Raw genomic sequence first — 27,029 nt, forward strand, 5'->3', positions numbered from 1 at the left:
TTAGTACAGACTGAGTTTTTCTGTACACGTTGTATTGTCTCTGCCTTTGCCAGTGTATTTCTTTAGTAGAATGGTTGGGAATATGTATCTCAGAATTTGTGGACTGCGTGAGGTTGAAATTCATGTTGTGATCAGCAATCCCACTGCTGGCAGTCACTCCCAAGGAAGTTATTGAAACTACGTCAGACAGTTTTTTTTTGCGGGGGTGGGGGTTGGTTTTTTTTGTTTTGTTTTTCGAGACAGGGTTTCCCTGTAGTTTCTAGAGCCTGTCCTGGAACTAGCTCTTGTAGACCAGGCTGGCCTCAAACTCACAGCGCTGGGATTAAAGGCGTGTGCCACCACCGCCCGGCCGTCAGACAGTTTTGTGTGAAAATATTAATGACTGCTTTATTTTAGATTGAAGAATATGTCAAAGAGGGCATTAGAGAGGGCTCTGCAGATAAAGGCACCTGCCACATCAACCTGACAACCTGGATCGATCCCTGGAGCACACATAGAGGGAGGAGACAGTCAACTCCACACAGAGCTTTTCTTCAGCCTCTACAGCATGCTGTGGTGTGTGCATGCATACACCATCTAATATGTTCCACATAAAATAAGCAAAAATTCTAAAACCTAGAATAAATAAAAATGCATAACAGCCCAAGTACCAGCCAGTAATCCTATAGATATACAGTCAGTAAAACAGGAAGCACTCTTTGAGAAAAAAATAATCTCCAGTCTACATGCATGTTATTAGTGGGAGGTAAAGCATGGTAGGTGTATTTAAACTGTATGCAAACTATTAAAAATTCATAAAGACCTGAAGAAAAGACATTAAAGTGGTATTGCTTTATAATAGAAGACTTGGGGCTCTTGCTCATTTCTTTTTTTTTTAATATTTATTTATTTATTATGTATACAATATTCTGCATATGTGTGTATGCTTGCAGGCCAGAAGAGGGCACCATGCCCCATTACAGATGGTTGTGAGCCACCATGTGGTTGCTGGGAATTGAACTCAGGCCCTTTGGAAGAGCAGGCAATGCTCTTAACCTCTGAGCCATCTCTCCAGCCCTCTTGTTCATTTCTGTAATGCAGGATTTTATGTTGTTATGGAGTTGAAGCTTGTTCATTCAAGGAACTCGCTCTACCACTGAGAACATCTGTGTATATCCCTGAGTTGGACTTCTTTTTTTGTTGTTGTTGTTGTTGTTGTTTGAATGTTACTTTGTTTTCATTTTGTTTATTTTTAGACAGGCTCTTCCTATGTAGCCAGGCTGGTCTGGAAGTTGCTACAATCCTTCTGTCTCAGCCTTCCAAGTATCATGTTTCTTCCATGCCCTTCCATGCCTTACCTGTTCTGTTTTGATTTTGTTTTGCTGGGTTTTTTTTAATGTTTTGTGGATGGGGTGGGATGAGTTTTTGTTAATTATTATTTTATGTGTTTGAGTGTTTTGCCTACATGTATGTCTGTGCACCATATGCAGTCCTGGTGCCTTTAGAAGCCAGAAGAGGTTATCATAGAGTCTCTACAACTGGAGTTATGGGTGTCTATGAGTTCCATTTGTGTGCTGGGAACTGAACCCTTGATTTCTGGTAGATCAGCTGTGCCATCTCTCCAGCCCTTCTTGTTTGTTTTGTGACAGGGTCTCACTATGTAGCCCTGGCAGACCTAGAACTTCCATGTTGGCCTCAAACTCTGCCTGCTTCTGCTGGGATTAAAGACCTGTGCCTTCTTTATGACACCTAACGCTGGCTTGCATGTGCGTTCTCTCTCTCTCTCTTTCTCTCACCCCCCCCCCCGCGCGCGCGCGCGCGCGCGCGCGCGCGCACACACACACACACACACACACACAGAGTCTCCTGTAGCCTAGGCTAGCATCAAACTCATTATGTGGTGAAGAATAGCTTTGAACTTCTGATCTCCTGTCTCCACCATGAGTACTCTGATTACAGGTGTGTGCCTGTAATCACTACTTTGTTTCTGGCTTAATTTTAAACCATACATTAAACCCTCCCAATTTCTTGTGAGTAGAAAGAATGTTGGTGTTTTCCCTTAGGTGAAGGATCTAGAGCAAAGCCTACAGGCCGCTGAGGAGCAGCTGAACCAGAGCAGGGATGTTGTGACTGCCCAGGAAGCCCAGATCCAGAAACTTGTAAGTGTTCACCACGTGTCAGGCTCCAGGGCTTTCCCTCAACACCAGATGTACACTCATGTCTGCAACAGTATCTGGATTTGACATGAGTAGAGCAAGAGGTGGGAGGTTATCTGGAGGGTCAGTGTTACCCAGAGCCAAGGGACTAACTGGTAGTTTCCACCCAACATCCGCTTTTGTTGATGATCCTGTCTTATGGGTCCTTGAGTGTTCAAAGCCTAGTTTTCAGGCAGAGCTGTGGAAAACATGTCAAAGCCCCAGAATGATCTGGGTGTGGTGACACATTCCTTCATTAATCCCAGCTGAAGAGGGCTAGTCTCTTTGAGTTCAAGGCCAGCCTGGTCTACACAGTGAGTTCCAGCTTGTCAAACCCTCTTTAAAAAAAAATAGGCTGAAGCATTTGGACAGTCATCAGACCCTGAGTGAGCTAATAAATTAGACATAGGGAAATAAAAGCAGCCACCATTGATTTCTTGTTTATGACAACCCTAGCACTGTTCAGAATGCTTTTTACTGAGTCTTTGCAGCACACCTAGGAAACTGTCACTGAATGTCATACATAGTCTGTACAAGAGATGAGCTCAGAAGTGACAAGACTCACACCGTCTCATGTATATACTGTTCTTCACCACTTCATTCTCCTGCCTCCCAGGAGAACACATCAGCCATAGAAGTCCAGTGAGTAAAGGCCTGTTTCTCATATACACCATGAAGAGTGTGCCAGTGCCATCAAGGCAAATGGCAGGCTTCAGTTTCCAGGGAAGGCCAGATACAGAAGCAATAAGTACAACATGCACTTGTTGAAGCCACACCAGGGTAGCAGAGTTCAAAGAGGGTAGTTTCTGTTAGACAGTCAGAACAAGGCCCTCTGAAGTTCTTGTCTTGGCAACCGTCCTCTGGTTCTCCTGCAGATCACTGAACACCAAGAGAACAGCCTCTCTCAGCAGCAGGTCCTGGCCCTGGAGCAGCACTGCAGGGAGCGCACCCATGCGCTAGAGGCCCAGATTGAAGCTCTGCAACAAACACGGGTGGCCGACCAGATAGCTTCAGAGCAGGGAATGGTGAGTCCATGCAGGTGCACTGGGTCACTGCATTTGAGAAGAATAGTGCCTCTCTAGGCTCGAGAACCACTGGAGAGAGCAGTTCACTCCTTTCCTAGAAGGGCTTACCTGCTTAGGAGGCTGGAAATGAAAGGACTGCTTTCTACAGAGAGGCACAGCAGATAGTTTCTCCACCGGGACATCTTCATGTATTCTGATGGTCCCCTCAGTTTTTCCCAGTTTTTTCTCAACTCCACAGTCTTCCCTAATGGCTTCTCCTTTCTATGATCCCTCTATGTGTCCCACAGTCTTTCTTGAGAGGATCTCAAATGCTAGACGTGTGCTCTACCACTGAGCCACTCCTGCCCCAGAGAGGTTCAGTGTTTTCCTTCCTTGTCTCCATCTATCGCTTATTCTCATGTTTACAGTGACCAAAAGAAAGGCAGGCTAGAGTTGTATATCAGCTGCCTTCCTCTGTGGTTCTCCACTGATTTTGTTATATATAGTATAATATATTATACTATAACTGGTATAGTATGAATTCTATTTGGTCTTAAATAATGAAAACCCAGAGTTTTTATTAGGGGGTTAAAAACTGAAAGATCAGAGAAGCAGAGCAGCCAGCCACTAGTTTTTACCCAGATGAAATCCTCAGACTGAATGGGGTATCCTGTCTCTGCAAGTCCTCAGACTGAATGCCATCTCTGTGAAACCTCAGGCTGAACCCTGAGCTCCTGTATCCTCCTGCCTTATATTCCTCTCTCCACTTCCCTAGTACTGAGATTAAAGGTGTGTGCCGCCACTGCCCAGCTAAAAAAAAGCTTTCTTAACCACTGAGCAACCTCTCCCACTCCTCTTCCCCCTCACTGCCCAGCTGTGAACCCCAAAGATCCAGCAGTCTCTGCCCAGCAATGCGATTGCAGGCATGGTTCCCACATGGATGCTGGGAATCTGAACTCAGATCTTTATACCTCCCTGATCACTTCATCAGCTGAGCTATCCCCTCAGCCTAGAAAGTCCATTTCAGAAGGACTATGCCAAGGAGGAAACACGGCAGGTAAGACCTTTTCTTATGTGTGCTCTGCTCAATTTCCAGCAACAGCTGCAGCAGGAGAATGTGGCCCTTAAAGAAAGCAGAAATGAATGTGAACGTTCTTTATGGCACCACCAGTCTGAACTAAAGAAACTAAAGGTATTTATCGAATAGAATCAGTTCTACAGAAGTTCTCTCTGTCACATGTTTGGAGTGGACAGTGCAGAAGAAATGGCAGCTGTCTGCTGAAGTCTTCCCAGTGGCCCAGGAGGAGGAAGGCTGCACTGCTTTTGCAGTTACTGCTGTTGAGGCTCTGAGGGCAGTCAGTTCATGTACCTTAAGTTAGAGGTTGGGTTAGTCTCCTCTATCCCAAAGCCCAGTTCTGCCTCCATGTCTTGTCAGCAGCCGGCTGGAAGCTGTGCTGTCCGAGCACTCCTCTGGCTTGTGTTTTCAAAAGGACACATACGGAAGTCCTTACGGAAGATGTTTGTCTATGTTAGGGACCTCATACAGAAGTGAACGATATCCTCTCCCATCTGCGAAGTTGGTGCTTTAATCAGACCTTACTCCAATTGTTCACTAGACAAAACTGCATGCCCACATTCTATCGGTACCCTAGGCTCCCTGGGCCCTTCATAATACCTTTGGGAGGTGAGTCATGGCAGTATTCTTCCAGTTTGGACTTGGTATCAGGCCTTTGCAGACATTCTCTCTATCCACATCCATGGCTTGGGGCCTGCCCCTTGCAAGCTCCCAGTGGCAGTATCCAGGGAGTTGCTTAGGCACTGTTGTAGTGGTGCTACATTGTGAAAAGAATGTGTCTTTCAACCAGATTTTCTTTTTTCTTCCTAAACTAAGACTCAAGCCCAAGGCCTTGTGCGTACTAGATAGCCACTATAATACTAAATTATAAATCCATCACTTTCTGTATTTTTACTTTGAGACAAGGCCTTACTAAGTTGAAGTAGGCTGACGTTGAATTTCTTGGTAGCCCAGAGAAGGGTCCTGAGCTTGCAGTCCCCCTGGTTCAGCTCCCCAGGCAGCTGAGATTACAGGCCGGCACCATAAAGCCTGGACTGAAGTGAGTTGTTTTGTTTTTCTGGTTTTTTGTTTTTATTCCATCAGCAGGTGCCAGAGTGCCCACCTGCTGGCACCAGAAGAGGTGCTGGGATGTGTCAGGAATAAGACAGATAGTCTCTCCTCCAGGGAGCATATAACTAGAAATAGTGAACTAGCTACAAATAAAGGCCAATGCTGTGAGGAAAACGAAGCCAAAATCGTGGGCAGGACAGAAGAGGAAAGGAAGGCTTCTAGGACATTTCAACAAAGCTATGGGTAGTGAGGCCAGCAGTGAGGCATTCGAAGGACTCTGAGGTAAAAGAAAGCCCATCTGTTCAAAGAACAGCAGGAAGGCCGGTGTGGCCAGAGCTGAGTGGCAGGGAGAACAAGGCTGCCAGTACAGAAGGCAGCAGGAATTAGGAAGTATAATGGAAAGCCATTACAGGGACTGAGCAGAAAGGCATGGAAGAGGTTTTGTTTTGAAGGGATTTCTCTAACTATGCGTAGTAACTTTTAGTAACACAGGCAGGAAAGGATAGCTGTGTTAATTAAGTATATGGAAGACACATTCAGATTCTGGATAAATGCTAGCCATGGAACATTTAGGACTTGCCTCAGATTGCAAGGAGAAAAAGAGAGGAATAGGTGTTGGAGTGACTCCTTGATTTGGTTTATGGAACTCAGTTCCATGGCTTCAGCACTTTGGCATTTGAGCCAAGATTCCTTTGTGGGCACCTGGGAGCCCATTGGAGTACATTGTTGGGACTCTAGGAGTATTTTGGTCTCTGACCACTAGATGTCAGTAGTCAGCCCACTGATGACAACCAGAAATGTCTTTGGGGACCAAAATTCCACCCTACCCAGAGGGTTGGCCACTGGGATAACTGGGCACATAGAGATATCATTCACAGGTGTCTAGGACAAATCTGGTAATTTTTTAACTGACAAGTCTGGAAGTCAGAGCATAGGTTTAGGGTAAATATAATTTTTTTTAAAAAAACAGAATAGCAGCTGGGCAGTGGTAGCTCACACCTTTAATCCCAACCCTTAGGAGGCAGAAGCAGGTAGACTTAAGTTTAAGGCCAGCCTGGTCTACAGAGGGATTCCAGGACAGCCAGGAATACAGAGAGAAATGCTGGGGGGGGGGGGCAACATATAAAGAAAGAAAGGTAGGAAGAGAGAGAGAGAGAGAGAGAGAGAGAGAGAGAGAGAGAGAGAGAGAGAGAGAGAGAGAGAGAGAAATATACTTCCGTGCCAAAAATGGTGGTGCACTCTTTTGGGAAGCAGGAGCAGGCGGATCTCTTTGAGTTAGAGGCTAACCTTGGTGTACATAGTGAATTCGAGGCCAGATAGCACTACATTGTGAGACTGTCTCAGAAATGGGGGAAGGGGAAAGGCAAAGTACTGGGCACCTGTAATTTCAGCACAGAGGAGGCAGGCAGTTAGACTAAATGGAGGATCTGGAACTAGAAGGAGAGTTCTCCCTAGTTAATTTGGATGAGCCCTAAATGATCAAGAGTCCTCACTGAGGCAGAGGTACGATTCCATACAAGACAGAAGGCATGATGTGACAGCAGAAACACGTCAAGGTGTTTTTATTTTGGTTGACACAGTCTCACATAGCCAAGCCTTGCCTCAAAAATCCCTGGCCAAGGCTGTTTTTGAACTCATGATCCTCTTGCTGCCCTCTCCCAAGTGCTAGGCTTACAGGCATGTGCCACCATGTGCAAATTCAAATAGAGAACTACAGGTGCAGCTGCGTGGCTGCCATTGAAGATGGAGGAATGGGGCTGGGCCTGAGGGTTGCAGCTCTGGAAGCTTGGAGATGCAGAAAAAAGGACTTTCCCTGAGGGAGCACAGCCTGCTAATACTGAGGGAGCACGGCCTGCTCATATCTATTCAGAGGGACAAGTGTTGGAGAAGGCCACTTGTTGTTTCCTGGCTGCCCAAACTCCAGAAATAATCACACAGAAACTATATTATTTAAAATACTGCTGGTCCATTAGCTCTAGCTTCTTATTTGCTAACTCTTTTTTTTTTTCATGGTTTATTTTTTTTTTATATTTAAAAATTTCCATCTCCTTCCCTCCTCCTCCCCCCTCCCTCCCCTCCTCCCCCCCCTTCCCTCCCCTCCCCTCCCCTCCACCCATACCTCCCCTCCCTCCTTCTCAAGGCCAAGGAGCCATCAGGGTTCCCCACTCTATGCTAAGACCAATGTCCTCCCAACTCCCCCCAGGTCCAGGAAGGTGATCGATCAAGCTGAGAAGGCTCCCACAGAGCCCGTCCATGCAGAAGAATCAGAGCCCAGAGCCATTGTCCTTTGCTTCTCAGTCAGCCCCCGCTGTTGGCCACATTCAGAGAGACGGGTTTGGTCGCATGATCCATCAGTCCCATTCCAACTGGAGTTGGTGATCTCCCATTAGTTCTGTCCCACCGTCTCCATGAGTGAACGCACCCCTCTCGTTCCTGACTTTCTCCCTCAAGTTCTCGCTCCTACTGCTCCTCATCAGGACCTTGGGAGCTCAGTCCAGTGCTCCAATGTGGGGCTCAGTCACCTTCCCCATCTGTCGCCAGCTGGAGGTTCCCTCATGGTCCTGACTTTCTTTCTCATGTTCTCTCTCCTTCTGCTCCTCATCAGGACCTTGGGAGCTCAGTCCGGTGCTCCAATGTGGGGCTCTGTCATTTTCTTCATCTATCGTCAGGTGGAGGTTCTATGGTGATATGCAAGAAATTCATCAGTATGGCTATAGGAACTGGTCTTTTCAGGCTCCCTCTCCTCAGCTGCCCAAGGAACTAACTGGGGGGCGTCTCCCTGGAAACCTGGGAACCCTTCTAGGGTCAAGTCTCTTGACATCCCTCAGGTGGCTCCCTAAATTAAGATATATGCTTCCCTGCTCCCATATCCACCCTTCCTATATCCCAAGCACCCCATTCCTCCGAGCTCCCCCCGTTCTCCCCTTCACACTTTTCTCTCCCCATCTTCCCTTGGCCCAGTCTCGCCCAACCCTCAAGTTCCCAATTTTGCCTGGCGATCGTATCTACTTCCAATATCCAGGAGGATTACTATATCTTTTTTTGGGAGTTCACCTTCTTATTATCTTCTCAAGGATCCCAAATTTATAGGCTCGATGCCCTTTAATTATGGCTAGAAACCGAATATGAGTGAGTACATCCCATGTTCATCTTTTTGGGTCTGGGTTACCTCACTCAGAATAGTGTTTTCTATTTCCATCCATTTGCCTGCAAAATTCAAGATGTCATTGTTTTTTACCGCTGAGTAGTATTCTAGCATGTATATATTCCACAGTTTCTTCATCCATTCTTCCACTGAAGGGCATCTAGGTTGTTTCCAGGATCTGGCTATTACAAATAATGCTGCTATGAACATAGATGAGCATATGCTTTTGTTGTATGATTGGGCATCGCTTGGGTAGATTCCCAATAGTGGAATTGCTGGGTCCTGGGGTAGGTTGATCCCGAATTTCCTGAGAAACCGCCACACTGCTTTCCAAAGTGGTTGCACAAGTTTGCATTCCCACCAGCAATGGATGAGTGTACCCCTTACCCCACAACCTCTCCAGCAAAGGTTATTATTGGTGTTTTGGATTTTAGCCAATCTGACAGGTGTAAGATGATATCTCAAAGTTGTTTTGATTTGCATTTCCCTGATAGCTAGGGAGGTTGAGCATGACCTTAAGTGTCTTTTGGCCATTCGAACTTCTTCTGTTGAGAATTCTCTGTTCAGTTCAGCGCCCCATTTTTTAATTGGGTTAATTGGCATTTTACCGTCTAGTCTCTTGAGTTCCTTATATATTTTAGAGATCAGACCTTTGTCAGTTGCAGGGTTGGTGAAGATCTTTTCCCAGTCAGTAGGCTGCCTTTGTGTCTTAGCGACAATGTCCTTTGCTTTACAGAAGCTGCTCAACTTCAGGAGGTCCCATTTACTCAATGTTGCCCTTAAAGTCTGTGCAGCTGGGGTTATGCGTAGGAAACGGTTCCCTGTGCCCATTTGTTGTAGAGTACTTCCCACTTTCTCCTCTATCAAGCTCAATGTGTTCAAATTAATATTGAGGTCTTTAATCCATTTGGACTTGAGTTTTGTGCATGGTGATAGATATGGATCTACTTTCATTCTTCTACAGGTTGACATCCAGTTATGCCAGCACCATTTGTTGAAGATGCCCTCTTTCTTCCATTGTGTACTTTTGGCTCCTTTATCAAAAATCAGGTGTTCATAGGTTTGTGGTTTAAGATCCGGGTCTTCTATACGATTCCATTGGTCAACCTCTCTGTTTTTATGCCAATACCAAGCCGTTTTCAATACTGTAGCTTTGTAATAGAGTTTGAAGTCAGGGATGGTAATGCCTCCAGAAGAACCTTTATTGTATAAGATTTTTTTGGCTATCCTGGGTTTCTTGTTTTTCCATATAAAGTTGATTATTGTCCTCTCAATCTCTGTGAAGAATTTTAATGGGACCTTGATTGGGATTGCATTGAATCTATAGATAGCTTTTGGTAGAATTGCCATTTTTACTATGTTGATCCTCCCAATCCACGAGCAGGGGAGATCCTTCCATTTTCTGGTATCCTCTTCAATTTCTTTCTTCAAAGACTTAAAGTTCTTGTCAAATAAATCCTTCACTTCCTTGGTTAGAGATACTCCCAGATATCTTATGCTATTTGTGGCTATTGTGAAAGGTGATACTTCTCTGATTTCCCTCTCTGCTTCCTTATCCTTTGTGTATAGGAGGGCGACTGATTTTTTGGAGTTGATCTTGTAACCTGCCACGTTACTGAAGGAGTTTATCAGCTGTAGGAGTTCTTTGGTGGAGTTTTTGGGGTCGCTTATGTATACTATCATATCATCTGCAAATAATGAAAGTTTAACTTCTTCCTTTCCAAATTGAATCCCCTTGATTCCCTTATGTTGTCTTATTGCTATTGCTAGAACTTCAAGCACTATATTGAAGAGATAAGGAGAGAGTGGACAGCCTTGTCGTGTTCCTGAATTTAGTGGGATAGCCTTGAGTTTCTCTCCGTTTAATTTGATGTTAGCTGTCGGCTTGCTGTAAATAGCTTTTATTATATTTAGGAATGACCCTTGTATCCCTAATCTCTCCAAGACCTTTATCATAAAAGGGTGCTGAATTTTGTCAAATGCTTTTTCAGCATCTAATGAGATGACCATATGGTTTTTTTCCTTCAGTTTGTTTATATGATGGATTACATTGATAGATTTTCGTATGTTGAACCAGCCCTGCATCTTTGGGATGAAGCCTACTTGATCGTAATGGATAATTTTTCTAATGTGTTCTTGGATTCGGTTTGCCAGTATTTTATTGAGAATTTTTGCGTTAATGTTCATGAGTGAGATTGGCCTGTAATTCTCTTTCTTGGTTGAGTCTTTGTGTGGTTTAGGTATCAGGGTAACTGTAGCTTCATAGAAGGAATTTGGCAGTGTCTCTTGTGTTTCTATATTATGAAATACCTTAAGGAGTATAGGTATTAGGTCTTCTTGGAAGTTCTGGTAGAATTCCGCATTGAAACCATCTGGTCCTGGGCTCTTTTTGGTAGGGAGGTTTCTGATAACAGTTTCTAATTCTTCGCGACTGACATGACGATTTAGAGCATTTGCCTGGTCCTGGTTTAACTTTGGTATATGGTATTTATCTAAAAAACTGTCCATTTCTTTTACATTTTCCAATTTTGTGGCATACAGGCTTTTGTAGTAAGATCTAATGATTTTCTGAATTTCCTCTGTGTCTGTGGTTATGTCCCCCTTTTCATTTCTGATCTTATTAATTTGCGTGTTCTCCCTCTGCCGTTTGATTAGTTTGGCTAAGGGTTTGTCAATCTTGTTGATTTTCTCCAAGAACCAGCTTCTTGTTTCATTGATTCTTTGGATTGTTTTCTGTGTTTCTATTTTGTTGATTTCTGCCCTCAATTTGATTATTTCCAGTCTTCTACTTCTCCTAGGTGAGTCTGCTTCTTTTTTTTCCAGAGCTTTCAGGTGTGCTGTTAAATCACCAATGAGCGCTTTCTCCGTTTTCTTTAAGTGGGCACTTAGTGCTATGAACTTTCCTCTTAGCACTGCTTTCATTGTGTCCCATAGGTTTGAGTATGTTGTGTCTTTGTTTTCATTAAATTCAAGAAAGACTTTAATTTCTTTCTTTATTTCTTCCTTGACCCAGGTGTGGCCACACCCGCTTGTTTCTTAGGGCCATTTGCTTGATAAACCTTTTCCCAACCCTTTACTCTGAGTAGGTGTCTGTCTTTGTGGTTGAGGTGTGTTTCTTGTAAACAGCAAAATGTTGGATTCTGTTTTCGTATCCAGTCTCTTAGCCTGTGCCTTTTTATATGTGAATTGACTCCATTGATATTAAGTGATATTAATGACCAGTGGTTGTTAACTTCAGTCATTTTTAGTAGTAGAGTTTGTGTGTTTCCCTTCTTCTAGTTGTGCTGGTGAAGGGTCGCTAGATGCCTGAGTTATTGTGGGCGTTGTTGGACTCCTCGGTTTGTGATTTTCCTTCTATTACTTTCTGCAAGGCTGGATTTGTGGCTGCGTATTGTTTAAATCTGTTTTTGTCCTGGAATATCTTGTTTTCTCCATCAATGGTGAATGCAAGCTTTGCTGGGTATAATAGTCTAGGCTTGCATCCATGTTCCCTTAGTGTCTGTAGCACATCTATCTAAGCTCTTCTGGCTTTCATGGTTTCCATTGAGAAATCAGGTGTAATTCTGATAGGTTTCCCTTTATATGTTACTTGACCTTTTTCCTTTGCAGCTCTTAATATCTGTTCTTTATTCTGTATGCTTTGTGTTTTGATTATTATATGGCGTGGGGATGCTTTCTTTTGATCCAGTCTATTTGGTGTTCTGTAGGCTTCTTGTACCTTCATAGGAACATCCTTCTTTAGGTTGGGGAAGTTTTCTTCTATAATTTTGTTGAATATGTTTTCTGGGCCTTTGAGTTGTAATTCTTCTCCTTCTTCTACCCCAATTATTCTTAGGTTTGGTCTTTTCATGGTGTCCCAGATTTCCTGAATGTTTTGTGTTAAGAATTTGTTAGATTTGTTTAGTTCTTTAATCTGTGAGTTTATTTCCTCTATAGTATCTTCAGAGTCCGAGATTCTTTCTTCCATCTCTTGTATTCGGTTGGAAATACTTGTCTCTGAAGTTTCTGTTCGTTTACTCAGAGTTTCCATTTCCCGTCGTCCCTCAGATTGTGTTTTCTTCAATACCTCCATTTCATTTATCAGGTCTTGTACTGTTTCCCTTACCTGTTTGATTGCTTTTTCTTGTTTTTCTTGTTTTTCTTGGGTATCTTTGAGAGATTTATTTATTTCGTCTACCTTTTTGTTTGTCATCTCCATTTCTTTATGGCAGTTTTTTACCTCCTGTTTAAGGTCCTCTATTATTTTCATAAAGTACTGTTTAAGGTCGGTTTCTTCTATATCTTCTGGGGTAGGGTGTTCAATTCTTGTTGTTTCGGGATGTCTGGCTTGTGGTGATGTCATGTTGCCTTTCATGTTGTTGGAGGAGCTCCTGCTTTGGCGCCTGCCCATCTTTTCCTTCAAAGGGAGCCCGGAGGCGTTTGGTGTCCTAGACCAATCTTTGCTGTGACTGAAACTGGTTGGATCTCCCCAGTGCCAGAGGAGGACCTATTCCTAGCGACACAATCTGAAGAAGCCCGCACTCCCTTGCAGGAATCCTCAGACCTGCCTGGAGGCCCGTGTCTGACCCCTTTGGGTGGATGGCCTTAGAACAGGAGCAGGATACCTGAGAACACTAGGGAAAGCTTGGGAGACACAGGGACGGGAGAAACAGACACAAGCCTGCAGAGGGAAGTGGGGGTAGGGGGTCTGTGCTCTCTTCCAGGGCAGGTTGCCCCAGGGTCCGCCTTCACTCACCAGTTCAGATGGAATGTCAGTGCACAGGATCAGGGATTCCAGGCAGCCCAGGGTCGCAGCCCGGACAAAAGGGCCAAGGTGGGGGCAGGGCGGGATGGAATACCACACAGCGAACCTGGCAGCACAATCTGAAGGAGCCCGCACCCCTCCGCAGGAATCCTCAGACCTGCCTGGAGGCCAGAGTCTGACCCCTTTGGGTGGATGGCCTTAGAACTGGAGCAGGACACCCCAAAGAATGATGGATCCTCTGGCAGACTGTCAGGTCCCCTTGCAGGCCAAGCAGCTCTCAGACAAAGGCTTACCTTGCCCCGGGCAGTCAAATGAAGGAGGGGACCTCCCACCGGTCTGGGTGCACTCAATTCCAGGTCCCCAGAGCCCAAACAGGCTGAGCTGTGGGATTTTGTGGCCCCAAAGACGGGAGGATGAGGCAGGGGGAGGGGGGGAGGATTCTGGGTGCAAGCTGGGAAGGGACAGGGAGAGAGAGGCGGTATCCGGGGAGAGTAACCCCTGCAGGAAGAGTTATTTGCTAACTCTTATGTCTTAATTTAACCCATCTCCATTGATCTACTAATGTACTGCCACGTGGCTGTGGCTTACCCGGTAAAGTTCTGTCTGGCTCTGGTGGGGCGACGTGGCTTTTCTCTAACTCCTTTTTCTTCTTCTCAGCATTCAGTTTAGTTTTCCCTGCCTACCTCTATTCCCTGCACAGGCCCAAGACAGTTCCTTTTTTAATCAGTGGTCATCACAGCATACAGAGGGAAATCCCACATCAGGTGAGGGAGTTAGACAAGTTCAAAGTAGTGTGTTAAGGCAGCTGTAGCAAAATAATACGCAGACACCAGAAGCTCTGCTGTCTAGGGTGTCATTCTTGGTTCAGTAAATGGGCAAGAGCTACCCCAGCCATTTGAATGACAGAGTATTCTAACGTGACATCCTCAGCTGATTAGCAGGCATGTGGTGAAGCAGATAGATTTCTGTATCTCACAACAAACTAAATGAAGTTTCCAAAGACAAAATGCCAGGTGCAAGTACCTGATTCATGAGGTACCAGGGTTTTCCTCTAAACCAAGTTTTGCATACGCTTTGTATCCATGGAAAACTCTCAGACAAGATTCACATAGGGCAACAGAAGGTATCTGTAACACAAAGGATGGATTACGGACTGAGTAAAAACTCCAGAGCTACACCAGGTATAGCCCAGCTGGTTTCACGGCCACCAAAGGGTTACTTGCTAACCCTCTGGCACCAGGCCAGTATTAATTTCTGCCACAAGTTTGAGGCCATCCTGGTCTACAAAGTGAGTCCAGGACAAGCAGGACTGTTACACAGAGAAACCCTGTCTTAAAGAAAGAAAGAAAGAAAGAAAGAAAGAAAGAAAGAAAGAAAGAAAGAAAGAAAGAAAGAAAGAAAGAAAGAAAGAAAGAAAGAAAGAAGCGGGGGCAGTGGTGGCACACACCTTTAATCCCAGCACTCGGGAGGCAGAGGCAGGTGAATCTCTGTGAGTTCGAAGCCAGCCTGGTCTACAAAAGCTAGTTCCAAAGCTACACAGAGAAATCATGTCTTCAAAAACAACAAAAAAAGAATTACATTTACACTGTTCAGTCCATTTGTCTTTGGCATATTTGGAGAAAATAAATGCTTCATTATTTATTCTATCTTATGAGTCCAAAGCTCTGTGCCTCATTTACCTTCTATTATAACCAAGGAAAACTATAGCTATCACTGTCTAGTCTTCAGCTCCATCAAAGACCCCAGAAGGATATACCTTAGTAAACAGGAAGTGCAGTGTAAGCAGCTTTCAAACTAAAAGCGATGACAGAAACATCTGGCTGCCTGGACAGTCACCCAAGGTTCCTCTGCAATGTTGGGGCATCCATCTTCAGCCTACAGGCCTAGAATATCTGACAGACTTTTCTGTGATGCAGGAGCTTTGCCAAAGTTGCTTTCTTTTGTGTCCTGCTTGTCTAGTTTGGACAGTATACTGTCAGTGGTTAGGGGAAGGGCAGTTTCTTCCCAAATGGCTAGCTTTTGCCACAAAGAAAACAAACTCCATATGTAGATTCTTTGATTCCCATCATCCTTTTTTGAAGTAGATTGGTGCTACCAAGAGCAGATGTGTCTCACTGTCAAGAAAACACTCACGTTATGAAAACATTTTAAACGCCATAATCTGTGGTCTTTGAAGTGTTTGAAGATCACTTGTCTATCTAAAATATATCTCTGTATGACCCTGAGAACATACCTAACATGATTATAAGTTTCATAGTTATAGATGACTATTAATTAGCCTTTATTATCCTAAATAGCTTTTGAAAACTAAAACTTTACATGACCTTTTTAAATGAACTGCATAGGTACAGTACCTTAAACAAGAACAGAAACATAGGACTGGAGAGATGGCTCAGAGGTTAAGAGCATTGATTGTTCTTCCTGAAGTCCTGAGTTCAATTCCCAGCAACCACATTATGGCTCACAACCATCTGTAATGAGATTCAATGCCCTCTTCTAACATTGTGCACATAATAAATAAACATATAAATAAATAAATATCTTTTTAAAAAGAATAGAAACATATACAGTATAACAAAAAATGACCTTAAATTTGTATCAATGTACAAAAATCCATACCAATGTATGTAGTGATGAGCTGTGGGCCGGCTTCCCGCTGCCCGGCTCCTGGCCGCCCAGCTAGCTTTACCCAAAATAACAACACACAAATTGTATTCTTTTAAACACTGCCTGGCCCATTATTTTCAGCCTCTTATTCACATCTTGACTGACCCATATCTAATAATATATGTAACACCATGAGCGGTGTCTTACCGGGAAGTTTCTAGCGTACGTCCATCTTGGGCTGGAGCTTCATCGCATCTGGTTGCAGAGGCAGGGCAATTGTCTGAGCCATCTACATCACTTCCTTCTTCCTGTTCTGTCTACTCCACCCACCTATTTTGTAACCTATTAGGCCAAGCAGTTTTCTTTATTAATTAACCAATGAAATCAACAGATTGATAGAAGACCCACCTCCATCAAATGTAAAATATTTATGACAAATTATTTAAAAATAGACTCAACAATCCACCCTTTTTTCTCATCATTTTTATACTGTATCCCTTTTCCTTCAGAAAGAGATCTTTGAATCTAACTCCGTTGTTTAGCTTTTTTCCTGACCATGACCAATGACCAACTTGTAACTATAACCCATCAAATAACCAAAAGTTATCCACCCCACCTTTTGGGACTGTGAGTGTCATGTTCTCTAGACTACTTCCTGTTGCTTGAGTGCATTGGCGTCTTTAAGAGACCCTGGGAAAATTGGGATAATGGTCAAGTCCTGGGAGAGTTTGCAGTGTTATTTGTTGTCTAGTCTCTGTGCAATGGGAAAATGCAAGACTTATCTGAAGTCCTGGCTCTCAGAGTCGTCTGTGAGCCTGGACCGTCTCAGCCAGCAGCCTTGATGCTGTTCTGGATGCAGAACTCTGAGGAAACTGCAACAGAGGAGCTCTGAGATGCTGGATCACCTGGGCCACCTGTTTTCATTGGTGTCTGGTCCCCTTGTTCCTCTTCTTTAATTTTTATTTCATGTGTGTTGGTATTTTGCCTGCTTGCCTGTTTATCTGAGTGAGATTGTCATAATCCCTGAAACTGAAATCACAGCTACTGTGAGCTACCTCGTGAGTACTGGGACTTCAACTGCTGAGCCATCTCTCCAGTCTTCATATGTTTTTAAAGGACTGTAATTTAGTATACATATGTTTAGGGGTTTTTGTTATTGTATTATTATTTTAAAGACAGGCTCACTCTACATTTGCATCTGTTCTAGAACTCACAGAGATCTGCTGCTTCTGCCTCCCAAGTGCTGTGATTAAAGGTGTTCATCACCACACCCGACTTATTTTTATTTTTTTAAAACTAGCTGTTCCCTGAACGTCTTCCCCTCCCCCAAAACCAGACTCAACCTCAGGTGTATAGCTGCCATATGTGGGAGGTCAACAACTCCTGAAAGATATAAAACCATGCTTTATATCTTGTATCTTTGACAGGCTGGAGTATCAACTTGGAATTCAATAGTTAGGGATTCATGGAGCTCTGAGGCACTTCAGAGTTATACTTACCTGGCCATGTATATCAGTGTAATCCCTCATTTTCATAAATTTGTTGTGCATGCATGCGTGAATGCAAGTGTGTGAGCTTGTGCATGTCTGTGTATGTCCATCTGTGTCTGTGTGGATAGTATTGCTGCAGTTGGAATTTAGTTGGTATTTGGTTGTTTAGTTGTCTTGTACTGGGCCTGAAACCTAGAGTCTGCCTTGTGCTAGGTTAATGCTATACTAATAAAGCAACCCATGTAGCTCAGGCTGGCCTGGAACTTGGTCTGCCTCAGCCTCCCAGGCACTAGGACTGCAGGTCTGTGCTACCACACCTGGCCCACTTCTCATTTTAAAAAAGGAAGTGGTAACCTCTGACCTCAAGAAGACTGTTTAGAGGATCAGACATGGCCGCAGATGAAAAGTGCCAAGGGACAGTTTCCCAGCATGGTTTTCCTTTGTGACCCAACCTGCCTTCCTGTCTTCTCAAATATATGGAGGCCATCTGCCTTTCTAGACAGCAGCAGTCACAAGCATCTCTCCAAAACTTCCCAAGAAAGTATTCCTGAGTAGGCAAAGTATTATTTTTGGTTGTCCAAGACAGGGTTTCTCTGTGTGACGGTCCTGGCTGTCCTGGAACTCGCTCTGTAGACAAGCTGGCCTCGAACTCCCTGAAATCCACCTGCCAGGTGAAGCATTCTTGCCAAGTCAGAATCTCAAGCTCCTTCCCTGTACCAAGAGCCCCACCCTGAACCTGCTTTGATAGGAGTGGATGGTCAGGGCCCTGCAAGGGTCTTGTACACTGCATCTTAGGATCTCACCTTTAGCTTCTCAAGTTCAGGTACTAGTTGTCCTTGTCTGCTAGGGCTAGACTCTATAAAGATCATTGTGATGGCTCGGGTAAGGTTCAACATGCCATGCATGGCCCTACAGCTGATCCCACAAACCCAGAGAAACTGATGGTCTGCTTTCTATCTGCAGTAGACAGCTTCCTGTACTGAGGGACAATCAGACATCAGCTCTGATCTTGGAACTTTTCAAGCATCAAAATATAAAGAAGAGTCCTTATGCACTATAGACTATGGTTGTCCATCTCGGTGACCAAGCCACCTGCTAGCTGAATTTGGTCAAGGGGAAGAAGTGTCATTCTAGGTCAGGCTTGAATCATATGCCTCAAATTAGGGCATCATTATTGACAGTCAAGTCCTTGCCATGTAGAGCTCCAAGGTGAGAATGGGAAACAGAAATAACGTGCTTACACAAAAAAAGCAGGGAGCTCTAGGTAGTCAGAAACAGCAAGCGTTGCTTCATGTTTTCCCCAGGGTATTCCTGACCATGGTCAAAACCTGAGAGGTTGTATTTTACACTGTGACTCTTGGCAAGCATGAACACACTGTCAGCGGAGAACAGTGGTGACCAGCGGTCAGTGCTGCAGAAGCCCTGCCAGTCAGCTAGGGAACTGGGGTTTCTGCTTACGGTGAAGATGTTTCAGGTAGAAGAGGCTGGCATCCAGAGTCCCTGGACTTGGGTTCAGCTGGCTCTGGCTCTCAATCTGGTCCTGCTACCTGCTAGTTCTAGCGCCTGAGGCAAACCACCAAACCTCTTGGAGCTTGTTTTCGCTCTTAGAAAATGGGCCCATGGTCTGGTGATGTGGCTAAGCTGATAAAGGCCTTGCTACCAAGCCTACTGACCTCCACAGACACACATTAGTAATAAGTGTAACTCTAAAAGTTTAATAGGATTATGAGAACTAGAGAAGTAGCTCAGCAGTTGAGAGAACGTCCTGCGCTTCCAGAGGATCTGAGTTCACTTCCTACCACCCAAGTCAGCCAGTTCATAACCGCTTGATCTGTAGCTGCAGGGTATCCATGGCCCTCTTCTGGCCTCTGCAGGTACCGATGCGCACATGGTATACACTCACACGTGTACACATGGAAGTAATAAAAATAAGTGTTTTAAAAGGGCTTTTATGGATGACTCAGTGGAAGTGGAATCTTGTAAGCCTCATTGGCTACTTCATTACATTTCCTGTGACCAGGTTATGCCTATGAACCATCTTGTTTGTGTGGATTTCATTAGCCAGTTGTGCTTACTGATGGTGAGCTCCCAGTACCGCTGGCCCTCATGGAAGTGCACATTTGCGAGAGTCATCAGAGGGAAGCATGCAGGGAAGCAGGGAGAATGTTGGACTTGGGTGAAGGACATGCATAAGAAAATGTAGACTGTTTTGGGACTCAGTCACCTGCCTGTTTTCTGAATTCTAGGATGAATGGAGCCAAAGAGAAATTGTGAGTGTGGCTATGGCTCAAGCCCTGGAGGAGGTGCGAAAACAGAGGGAAGAGTTCCAGCAGCAGGTAGGCCCCTAGCTGGCTCCTAAGGTGTAGGCCAAAACCATGTTCCCCTGCAGTCTTAGGAGCACTGTGCCTCCTATCCAAGGTAGGCATGTCAAGGGTCTCAGGGAACATAGTCAACTGGGAGATGCCATATGACCTGTAGGGTACTAGGAGAAACTATTACTAAGAAACCTTACTCCAGTTGATGCCCCTTACTAACGTTTAATGGCTAGTGGCTAGTTAGTCATAAAACATTGATTGGAGAAAAGGTAGCGATCAAACAATCTGATTCTGGGAAGTAGTACATCATCACCCACTACCCACAAAGTTGAGTTCCTAGCCAGAAGTGTGGGAAAACCATACATGGGGACAGACAGAGCACCTGGCTCTAGTCCTGTTGGCTAGAGACCTCCAATGAGTTCTTAAGCAGTCTGAGCCCTAGTCACCTCTGAAAAGAACTTAGGGTTAATCATCAGAATGAGGTGATAGAACAGACTGGTGCAGCATGGGTACTCAGGAAAAGATGTATTGAGAGGCTGACCAAAACTTCCCATACTCTGGCTTGGCCCAGCATAGGCTATAGGGGCAGTGAGGAGAAGCGCCCTGTGCAGGGCCATTCAGCAGAATGGATCCAATTGCCATAGGTTTGTTCTAGGCTACGGATTCCAAGGAGGGCTTCCCCCTACTCCCAAGTTGGAAAATGGAATCCCTGTAGGAGAGGGGATTTTTTCAGCCCTTCTCATGCTGAGTTTCCTACTAAGGCTGCCCAGTTGACAGCCATCATAGAAGAGAAAAATCGGAGCCTGTGTGAAAAGGACGAGGTGCTTCTCCAGAAGGAGCAGGAGCTTGACCAGCTGGAGAAAGGTGAGGGGTCGACCCCTGACCAGCGAGATGTCCCTAGTGAGCCAGCAGTCACTGGCTCACACTGTGCTCCTGCCACCCTAGGTCACAGTTCTGCCCTGCTGCAGATGCACCAGCTACAGAATGAACTGGAGGCCTTGAGGAGCTGCAGAGCCAAGGAGGCAGTGCCAGCTACAACAGGACAGGACCCCCTGCAGCTACAGGGCCAGGAGTCACTTGTGAGTGCTGTCCTATCCGGTACTGGGGGTAGGGTAGAGTGCCTGCTCTGCACTTCTAAGGTCCTGCCTTTGTGGTAAAGGAGGATTGAGACCTATAGGGTCGCCTGTGTGGCAGCACCTGTTAGTGTGCCAGTTGATCACCAAAAGCCACTAGTTCGCCTGGCAGCCACTGGACAGAGTCTTCTTATATCTGACCTTACTTCCCACTAACCAACTAGCTACTGCAACGTGCCAAAGCACACCTATGCAGTGAGCTGGCACTTCTTCCCCATAAATCTGCATCTCAGCTTCTGCCTTTTGTCCTGTTGCCACCATCTTGTAGGTCATCACAAAAGCCATGCAGAATTCTGAGTATGAGCTTCAGGCAGCAGAAGAAACTCCAAATGGTGAGGTTGAAGCCATGAATATAGAGCAGCTACAGAAAGAAAAGCAGGACTTAGAGCAGCAACTTACAGAGAAAAATAAGGTGAGGACACCCTGTACCTGGCCAGCTGTGGGTCTGCTCTAGTTCAGCCCTCCTGACCGCTGTTACCCCTTCCACCTAGTCTCCTGTCACTCCTCTGTCCTACTGTGCTTACAGTGAAGTCCTTGTTGAGTGTAGTGATACACACCTGTAACCCTGCACTCTGGAGAAAGATGCAGAAGGGCAGCCTGGACCACGTGAAACTTTCTTAAGAGACTGGTCTTACCACGTACCTCATTTGTTTTTGTTTTTGTTTTGTTTTGTTTTGTTTTCAAGATAGGGTTAGTGTGTTTCTCTGCATAACAGCTCCAGCTGTATTAAAACTCACAGAACCGCCCAGTGTACCTACACAGTCTTTTTGTTTGTTTGTTTTGTTTAGTTTTTAAAACTGTAAGGCAGTGGTAGCACACACCTTTAATCCTCTGGGGCAGAGGCAGGTGGATCTCTGTGAATTCAAGGCCAGTCAGGTCTACAAAACAAGTTCCAGGACAGGCTGCAAAGCTACACAGAGAAACTCTGTCTTGAAAAAAAAAATCTTTAAAACTTTTCCCTTTTTTTATTTTGGGTTGTTGTTGTTGTTGTTTGTTTGTTTGTTTGTTTTGAGACAGGGTTTATCTCTGTTACCCTGGCTGTCCTGCAGCTCGCTCTATAAACCAGGCTAGCCTCACAGAAATTTGCCTGCCTTTGCCTCCCAAGTATCTGGGCAGTGCTGATATACGCCTTTAATCCCAGCACTTGGGAGACAGGCAGATTTATTTAAGTTTGAAGCTAGCCTTGTCTACAGTGTTCAAGGATAGCCAGAGCTAGATAAAAGAAACCTTGTCTCAAAAAAAAAAAAAAAAAAAAAAAAAAAAAAAGGAATCTGAGGGGCTTAGGTGGCTCAGTGGTTAAGAGCACTGCTCGTACAGAGAACCTGGGTTCAGTTCTCAGCATAACATGGCAGTTCCAGTCCCAGGCAATCTGACACAACTGAAAGCAAAAGCCCCATAGTTTTAAAAACTGGTTCTACAGAACCATGCTCCACATGTGTGGGCACTGCCAGCAGGCCTGAGGACCAAGCACACCAGCTTGTGGAGACAGTTCTATTGAAAGGATGTGATGATACTGTGGCCCCCCTGGGTCTTGGGAAGGCAAAGGGTGGAGCAGCAGCAAGGAAGCCCAGGGGCCCCTGAGAATGAGCCTGCAGCAAGGCCTCTCAAGGCCTCCTGACATAGCACTGACAGCTGGCTTTGGGGTGGGGTCACCTCAGATTATGAAGCAGATGCAGCAGAGGATGCTGGAACTTAAGAAGACTCTGCAGAAGGAGCTGGTGAGTGCCTGCTTGTGCCCTCCATGCACTCAGCCCCACATCTCCCCCCTCCCATGCCCCCGGATTCTCTGGTCCTCCTGCGGTCCTTAGCTGCCTGGGCTTCTCTGTCGGTTGATTGCAGAGGGTTCTCTGAGAAGTCAGGTGTGGACTGGTGGGAAGAAGCGTTCTTGTGACCACGCAACCTTGGGCAGGAGGTCTGAATCTGCCTTCTCCTTTTCTGCCTGCATTCTCACATAAATAGACAAACATGACCTAGTTCCCTCCTCTCAGCCACTGACCCCAAGAGAAGAGCTGAGCCTTCCTCATGTCAGGCACTTCCTTCTAGTCAGGTGCCCTTTTGCCCAGTGATGTGGGCTTGGTCGAGCTGCTCACAGCTCGTCTCACAGCTGGGTCTGGAGAATCAATTGACCTGGCACGTTTTCCATTGCTTTTCAGAAAATCAGGCCTGACAGTGAGCTTTTTGAGGTCCGGGAGAGGACAGGCCCTGAGATACCAAATATGGCCAATAATGCTGTCACCAATAATGCTGACCTGACTGATGCCCGAGAGATCAATTTTGAATACCTTAAACATGTTGTTTTAAAATTCATGTCCTGTCGAGAATCCGAGGTAAAGACTTCCAACTGCTTTTTTTGGGTGTTGGGCTTGCATGGCTTCCATCAGCCTCCTTCTGCCTTCTTCCCCTCATCCCTCAGTGCTGACCTGCTGAGCAGACCGTGATGGGAAGTGGCTCCTGGGGAGATATGGGTTCCCCCTCTGGATCCTGGCTTGAATGCTGCTGAAGCTAAAGACCTAGAAAACGTCTGTACAGCATGAAAAGCAGGGTGGCTGTTGAGAATGTTCTCAGCTCTCAGTCCCCAAAGTGAGACGGGACTCAAAAGGCTGCAGCTACACCCACCTCCTCACCCTTGTGAACCCAGGCAAACAGGAAGTGCTGCCAGTTAGCCCCTTAACTACATGCCCTCCCCAAATGCCTGTGCCAGCAAAAGCGGGTTTTGTTTTTCAGGCTTTTCATCTCATAAAGGCAGTATCAGTGCTGTTGAACTTCTCACAGGAGGAAGAGAACATGCTCAAGGAGACTCTGGAGTATAAGGTGAGCGTCCCTCTCTGCCGCTCCCACTGCTGCACAGTACTGCCGCATCCAGACCTGAGGCAGACCAGCCAGCACAACTATACCTCAGCTTACTGGCTTGTTTTTTTGTTTGTTTGTTTTGTTGTTGTTTTGGGTTTTCAACACAGTGTTTCTCTATGTAGCTCTGGCTGTTCTGGAACCTGTTCTGGCCTTGAACACACAGAGAGATCTGCCTGGCTCAGCCTCCTGAGTGTTAGATTAAAAGCTTGAGCCACCATTGTCCGGCATCTTATTTGCTTTTGTAATATGAAATTGACCAGACAGTTCAAAAAACATTCCTTTTTTTTAAAGATTTATTTATTATGTAGAGAGTGTTCTGCCTATGCACACCTGCACACCAGAAGGAGGCACCAGACCTCATTACAGATGGTTGTGAACTACCATGTGGTTGCTGGGAATTGAACTCAGGACCTCTGGAAGAGCAGTCAGTGCTCTTAACCACTGAGCCATCTCTCCAGCCCCTCAAAAAACATTCTTTTATTTATATTTTATATATGAGTCCTCTGCATGTGCACCAGCACACCAGAAGAGGGCACCAGATCTCCTTATAGATGGTTGTGAGCCACCATGTGGTTGCCGGGGAATTGTTAACCACTGAGCTATCTCTCCAGCCCCCAAAGAATATTCTTTAGCCCAGTGTTCTTTGTTACAGCCAGATGCCAGACTTTGTTATCACTGCATTTTCATTGATGGCACTTCCTCTCCTGCTCTAGTTCTAGCCTGGCTCCTACATTTAACAGTGTTTCGGTTTGTTTCCTTCATTTTTTTTTCTGGGTTGGGGTTCAGTCACCAGCAGAGCAAACCTCATGAGAATGCTAAGGCATCTGCATAAATGCTGTAATAGGATGCGAGAAACCTCTTCCAGTTCCTCTCCTCATCAGTGCAGTTCCTTTCTACCATCTCCTTCCCTGATCTGGGCGCTTGGCCCTGCAGACCAGTTTATTTGAAGCTTCTTGGTTACTCCTATGACTGGCTGGGAAGACTGGAAGACAAGGGCTGTTTCTGCTCCCAGTTGTTTCTCAGCTCAGAAGCCTTTTCTGTTTCAATTGCAGATGTCTTGGTTTGGATCCAAACCAGCTCCCAAGGGCAGCATCCGGCCGTCTATCTCCAACCCACGGATACCATGGTCCTAGAACCACCCAAGGATAGAGCTACATGGGCTGACACTTTCTGTGGAAAGAACACTGACACACCGGACTGGGTGGGTTTTTCATTGCTGTAATTGCAGTATTTTGTACAAGTGTCTAGACACTGTTTACAAGACCTTAAGCCCACCTCTCTGCAAGCTGGTATGAACTTCAGAAGGAAACCAGCCCTGTCATTCTGGTCACCAAACAAGAGCGATCTGGGTTCTGCCCAGGTCTTCACAGTGCTGCTAATGTCCCAGCTCTGGCCCGCTGCACTTGAGTCCTCTTTTAACATTAGCACTTAAAATTGAAGTGATCGGCATGTCAGGTAACAACTAATTATCAAACAGTGGTAACATGACTGAAGGTGGAGCCAGTTCGGGGAAAAAGAAAAGCCAACTTTGAAGTCCACTTCCACTAGCAGTCGGGGGGTCTCTGTGATGTTGTCTCTCAAGAAATTATCATTTCACTTTGTTCCCCAAACACCTAGAACTTGAGATGTGTCCATCTCATAGATAACGGGGCCAGTGTGAACTGATGAGTACGCAACTTTCCAGTCCTAAGAAAACTAGCAAGCAGATAAAGGGAGATCTCTACATATAGCACCAAATACACTCAATTGCCTTCTTAATGAATGTACGTGTCTCGATGGGTTGCTGGTAAACCATTTTAAACTATTTTTTATAGCAAAAGTTCACTATTATAAACATGACTTCTGTATTATAAAATCCATTGAGAAGGAGACCCAGAGCACCAGGTCTTCCTTGTGCCAGGATGCATGCCCTTTTGTCATTTTGCTTACCTCTGTGGCACCTGCCTCTCTGGAGCAGTGGAGTTTCTCTGGCTTTGCTCTGAATTCTGTCTTATTACCACCAAACAAAAGCCAATCACTTTTTCTACTTCACTCCCCTACCCCAGTATTTAACACTACATTATAGGTGGCATCTAGACAGCCCAGCCAGCTGCCGCACTTAATATCACACACCTGTTTTAGCTGATGCAAGAAACTTGTGTTCATTTCCATACTTGTTCTGGATAAGCCACATCAGATCTCAAGGTAAACAATTTGAGTTTGATTAAAGTTTTATTAGCAAACTAATAACTGGAGCTTCTAAAGTTACCATTTAGGTAAATTTTTCAGCTTAAGGTCAACATATGTATGTATATACATATAATGTGCTGTATAGAAATCCAAGTGTTTGCGGCATTTGCCTTCTAAATCAGGATGGCATTGGCTCTTAGTTTCCCTTTAGGGTACTCCTTCCCATTTAGTGGGGACATAAAACCAGAGTCCCACTGTTCTGTGACTTTTACTGAGGAAGATGTAGCTTCTCCACCAAGTAGGATTTCCTCCTTTCCCAGCAATCCCAGCTTCAGAAGCCCTTTCTAAGCCTGAGGCTTCTCAACCCTCAGCCCCTTGAGCTGGTCTAGCTCTCTCTCACACACCTCTGCCTGCAGGTTGAGGTGTGTTGTGGGTCCACTCATTTAAATGGCTTTCCTGCTGCATGTTGAGCTCCTCCAGCACTAGAAGAGTGCAGTAGCTATTCCAAGTGGCTTGGTGCACTTTCCTTCTATAAACTTTGGTGACAAGACAGTATGTGTAGCCCTTTCTATGTGAGCACTGGACTGTGACCTTACTACCCATGTAAATAGGGATGAATGGTATTATCTAAGAACTGCTGTAGCTGAGTCATTTGTGGGTGCAATACTTTTTGATTAAAGCTCTTCAAGATGCAACTACAGTGAGTTTTACTTGATAAAGCTTGAGATATGGTTTTGAGATATGGTTTGTTTTTCAAGGTAGGGTTGGCTTCTCTGTGTAGCCCTGGCTGTTCTGGAATTCACTCTGTAGACCAGGCTGGCCTCAAGAGATCTGCCTGCCTCTGCCTCAAGTGCTGCCTGGCTTTGTATTTAAATTTTCAAGGGCTACAGATGTTTGTTTTTCAAAATGAAAAGCAAACTCCCCAGATTTGAAGTGAATAAACATGTGATTTAACAAAGCCCACAGCCTTGTCCCTACTGTTCAAGCATCAGTGCTTCTGTGGAGAGTCTGGGAAAGACAAGGCTTATGGTACTTTGGCCACAGAGCTGCAGAAATATGAAATGGAAGCCTCTGCCAGCATTTAAGCTGCGGTTATAACACCCAGGAACACTTGCTTTATGGCTAATAGCTAATTCAATTGCTGGGGTTTAGTCTCGAAAGAAAAGTTGTCAAGGCATGACAAAGACTTCTGCAATAAATACATCAGACCCTACAAGAGAACCTGCCCTATTCTAACTGTAATCACACAAACAGATGACCTTTGAAGCCTCAA

The 27,029-nt window shown here is 45.1% G+C and overlaps 1 protein-coding gene across 3 annotated transcripts in view; it reads left to right on the forward strand.

Annotated features, from left to right (window-relative positions):
• Positions 1-26,714, forward strand: part of Golga1 (golgin A1) — a 63,354-nt gene extending 36,640 nt beyond the window's left edge. For all 3 annotated transcript variants that reach the window (XM_038337880.1, XM_038337878.1, XM_038337879.1), the window contains exons 13-23: positions 2,043-2,138; positions 3,050-3,199; positions 4,275-4,370; positions 19,536-19,625; positions 20,366-20,468; positions 20,550-20,683; positions 21,006-21,149; positions 22,396-22,455; positions 22,891-23,064; positions 23,462-23,548; positions 24,640-26,714. In XM_038337880.1, coding sequence (XP_038193808.1) covers positions 2,043-2,138; positions 3,050-3,199; positions 4,275-4,370; positions 19,536-19,625; positions 20,366-20,468; positions 20,550-20,683; positions 21,006-21,149; positions 22,396-22,455; positions 22,891-23,064; positions 23,462-23,548; positions 24,640-24,720 — 1,215 coding nt within the window. In that variant the 3' untranslated portion in view covers positions 24,721-26,714. The remainder of the gene's footprint in view (positions 1-2,042; positions 2,139-3,049; positions 3,200-4,274; positions 4,371-19,535; positions 19,626-20,365; positions 20,469-20,549; positions 20,684-21,005; positions 21,150-22,395; positions 22,456-22,890; positions 23,065-23,461; positions 23,549-24,639) is intronic.
• The last annotated feature ends 315 nt before the right edge of the window (positions 26,715-27,029 follow it).

The sequence above is a fragment of the Arvicola amphibius genome, chromosome 7 (genome assembly GCF_903992535.2).
Source record: "Arvicola amphibius chromosome 7, mArvAmp1.2, whole genome shotgun sequence".
Classification (NCBI taxonomy): Eukaryota; Metazoa; Chordata; class Mammalia; order Rodentia; family Cricetidae; genus Arvicola; species Arvicola amphibius.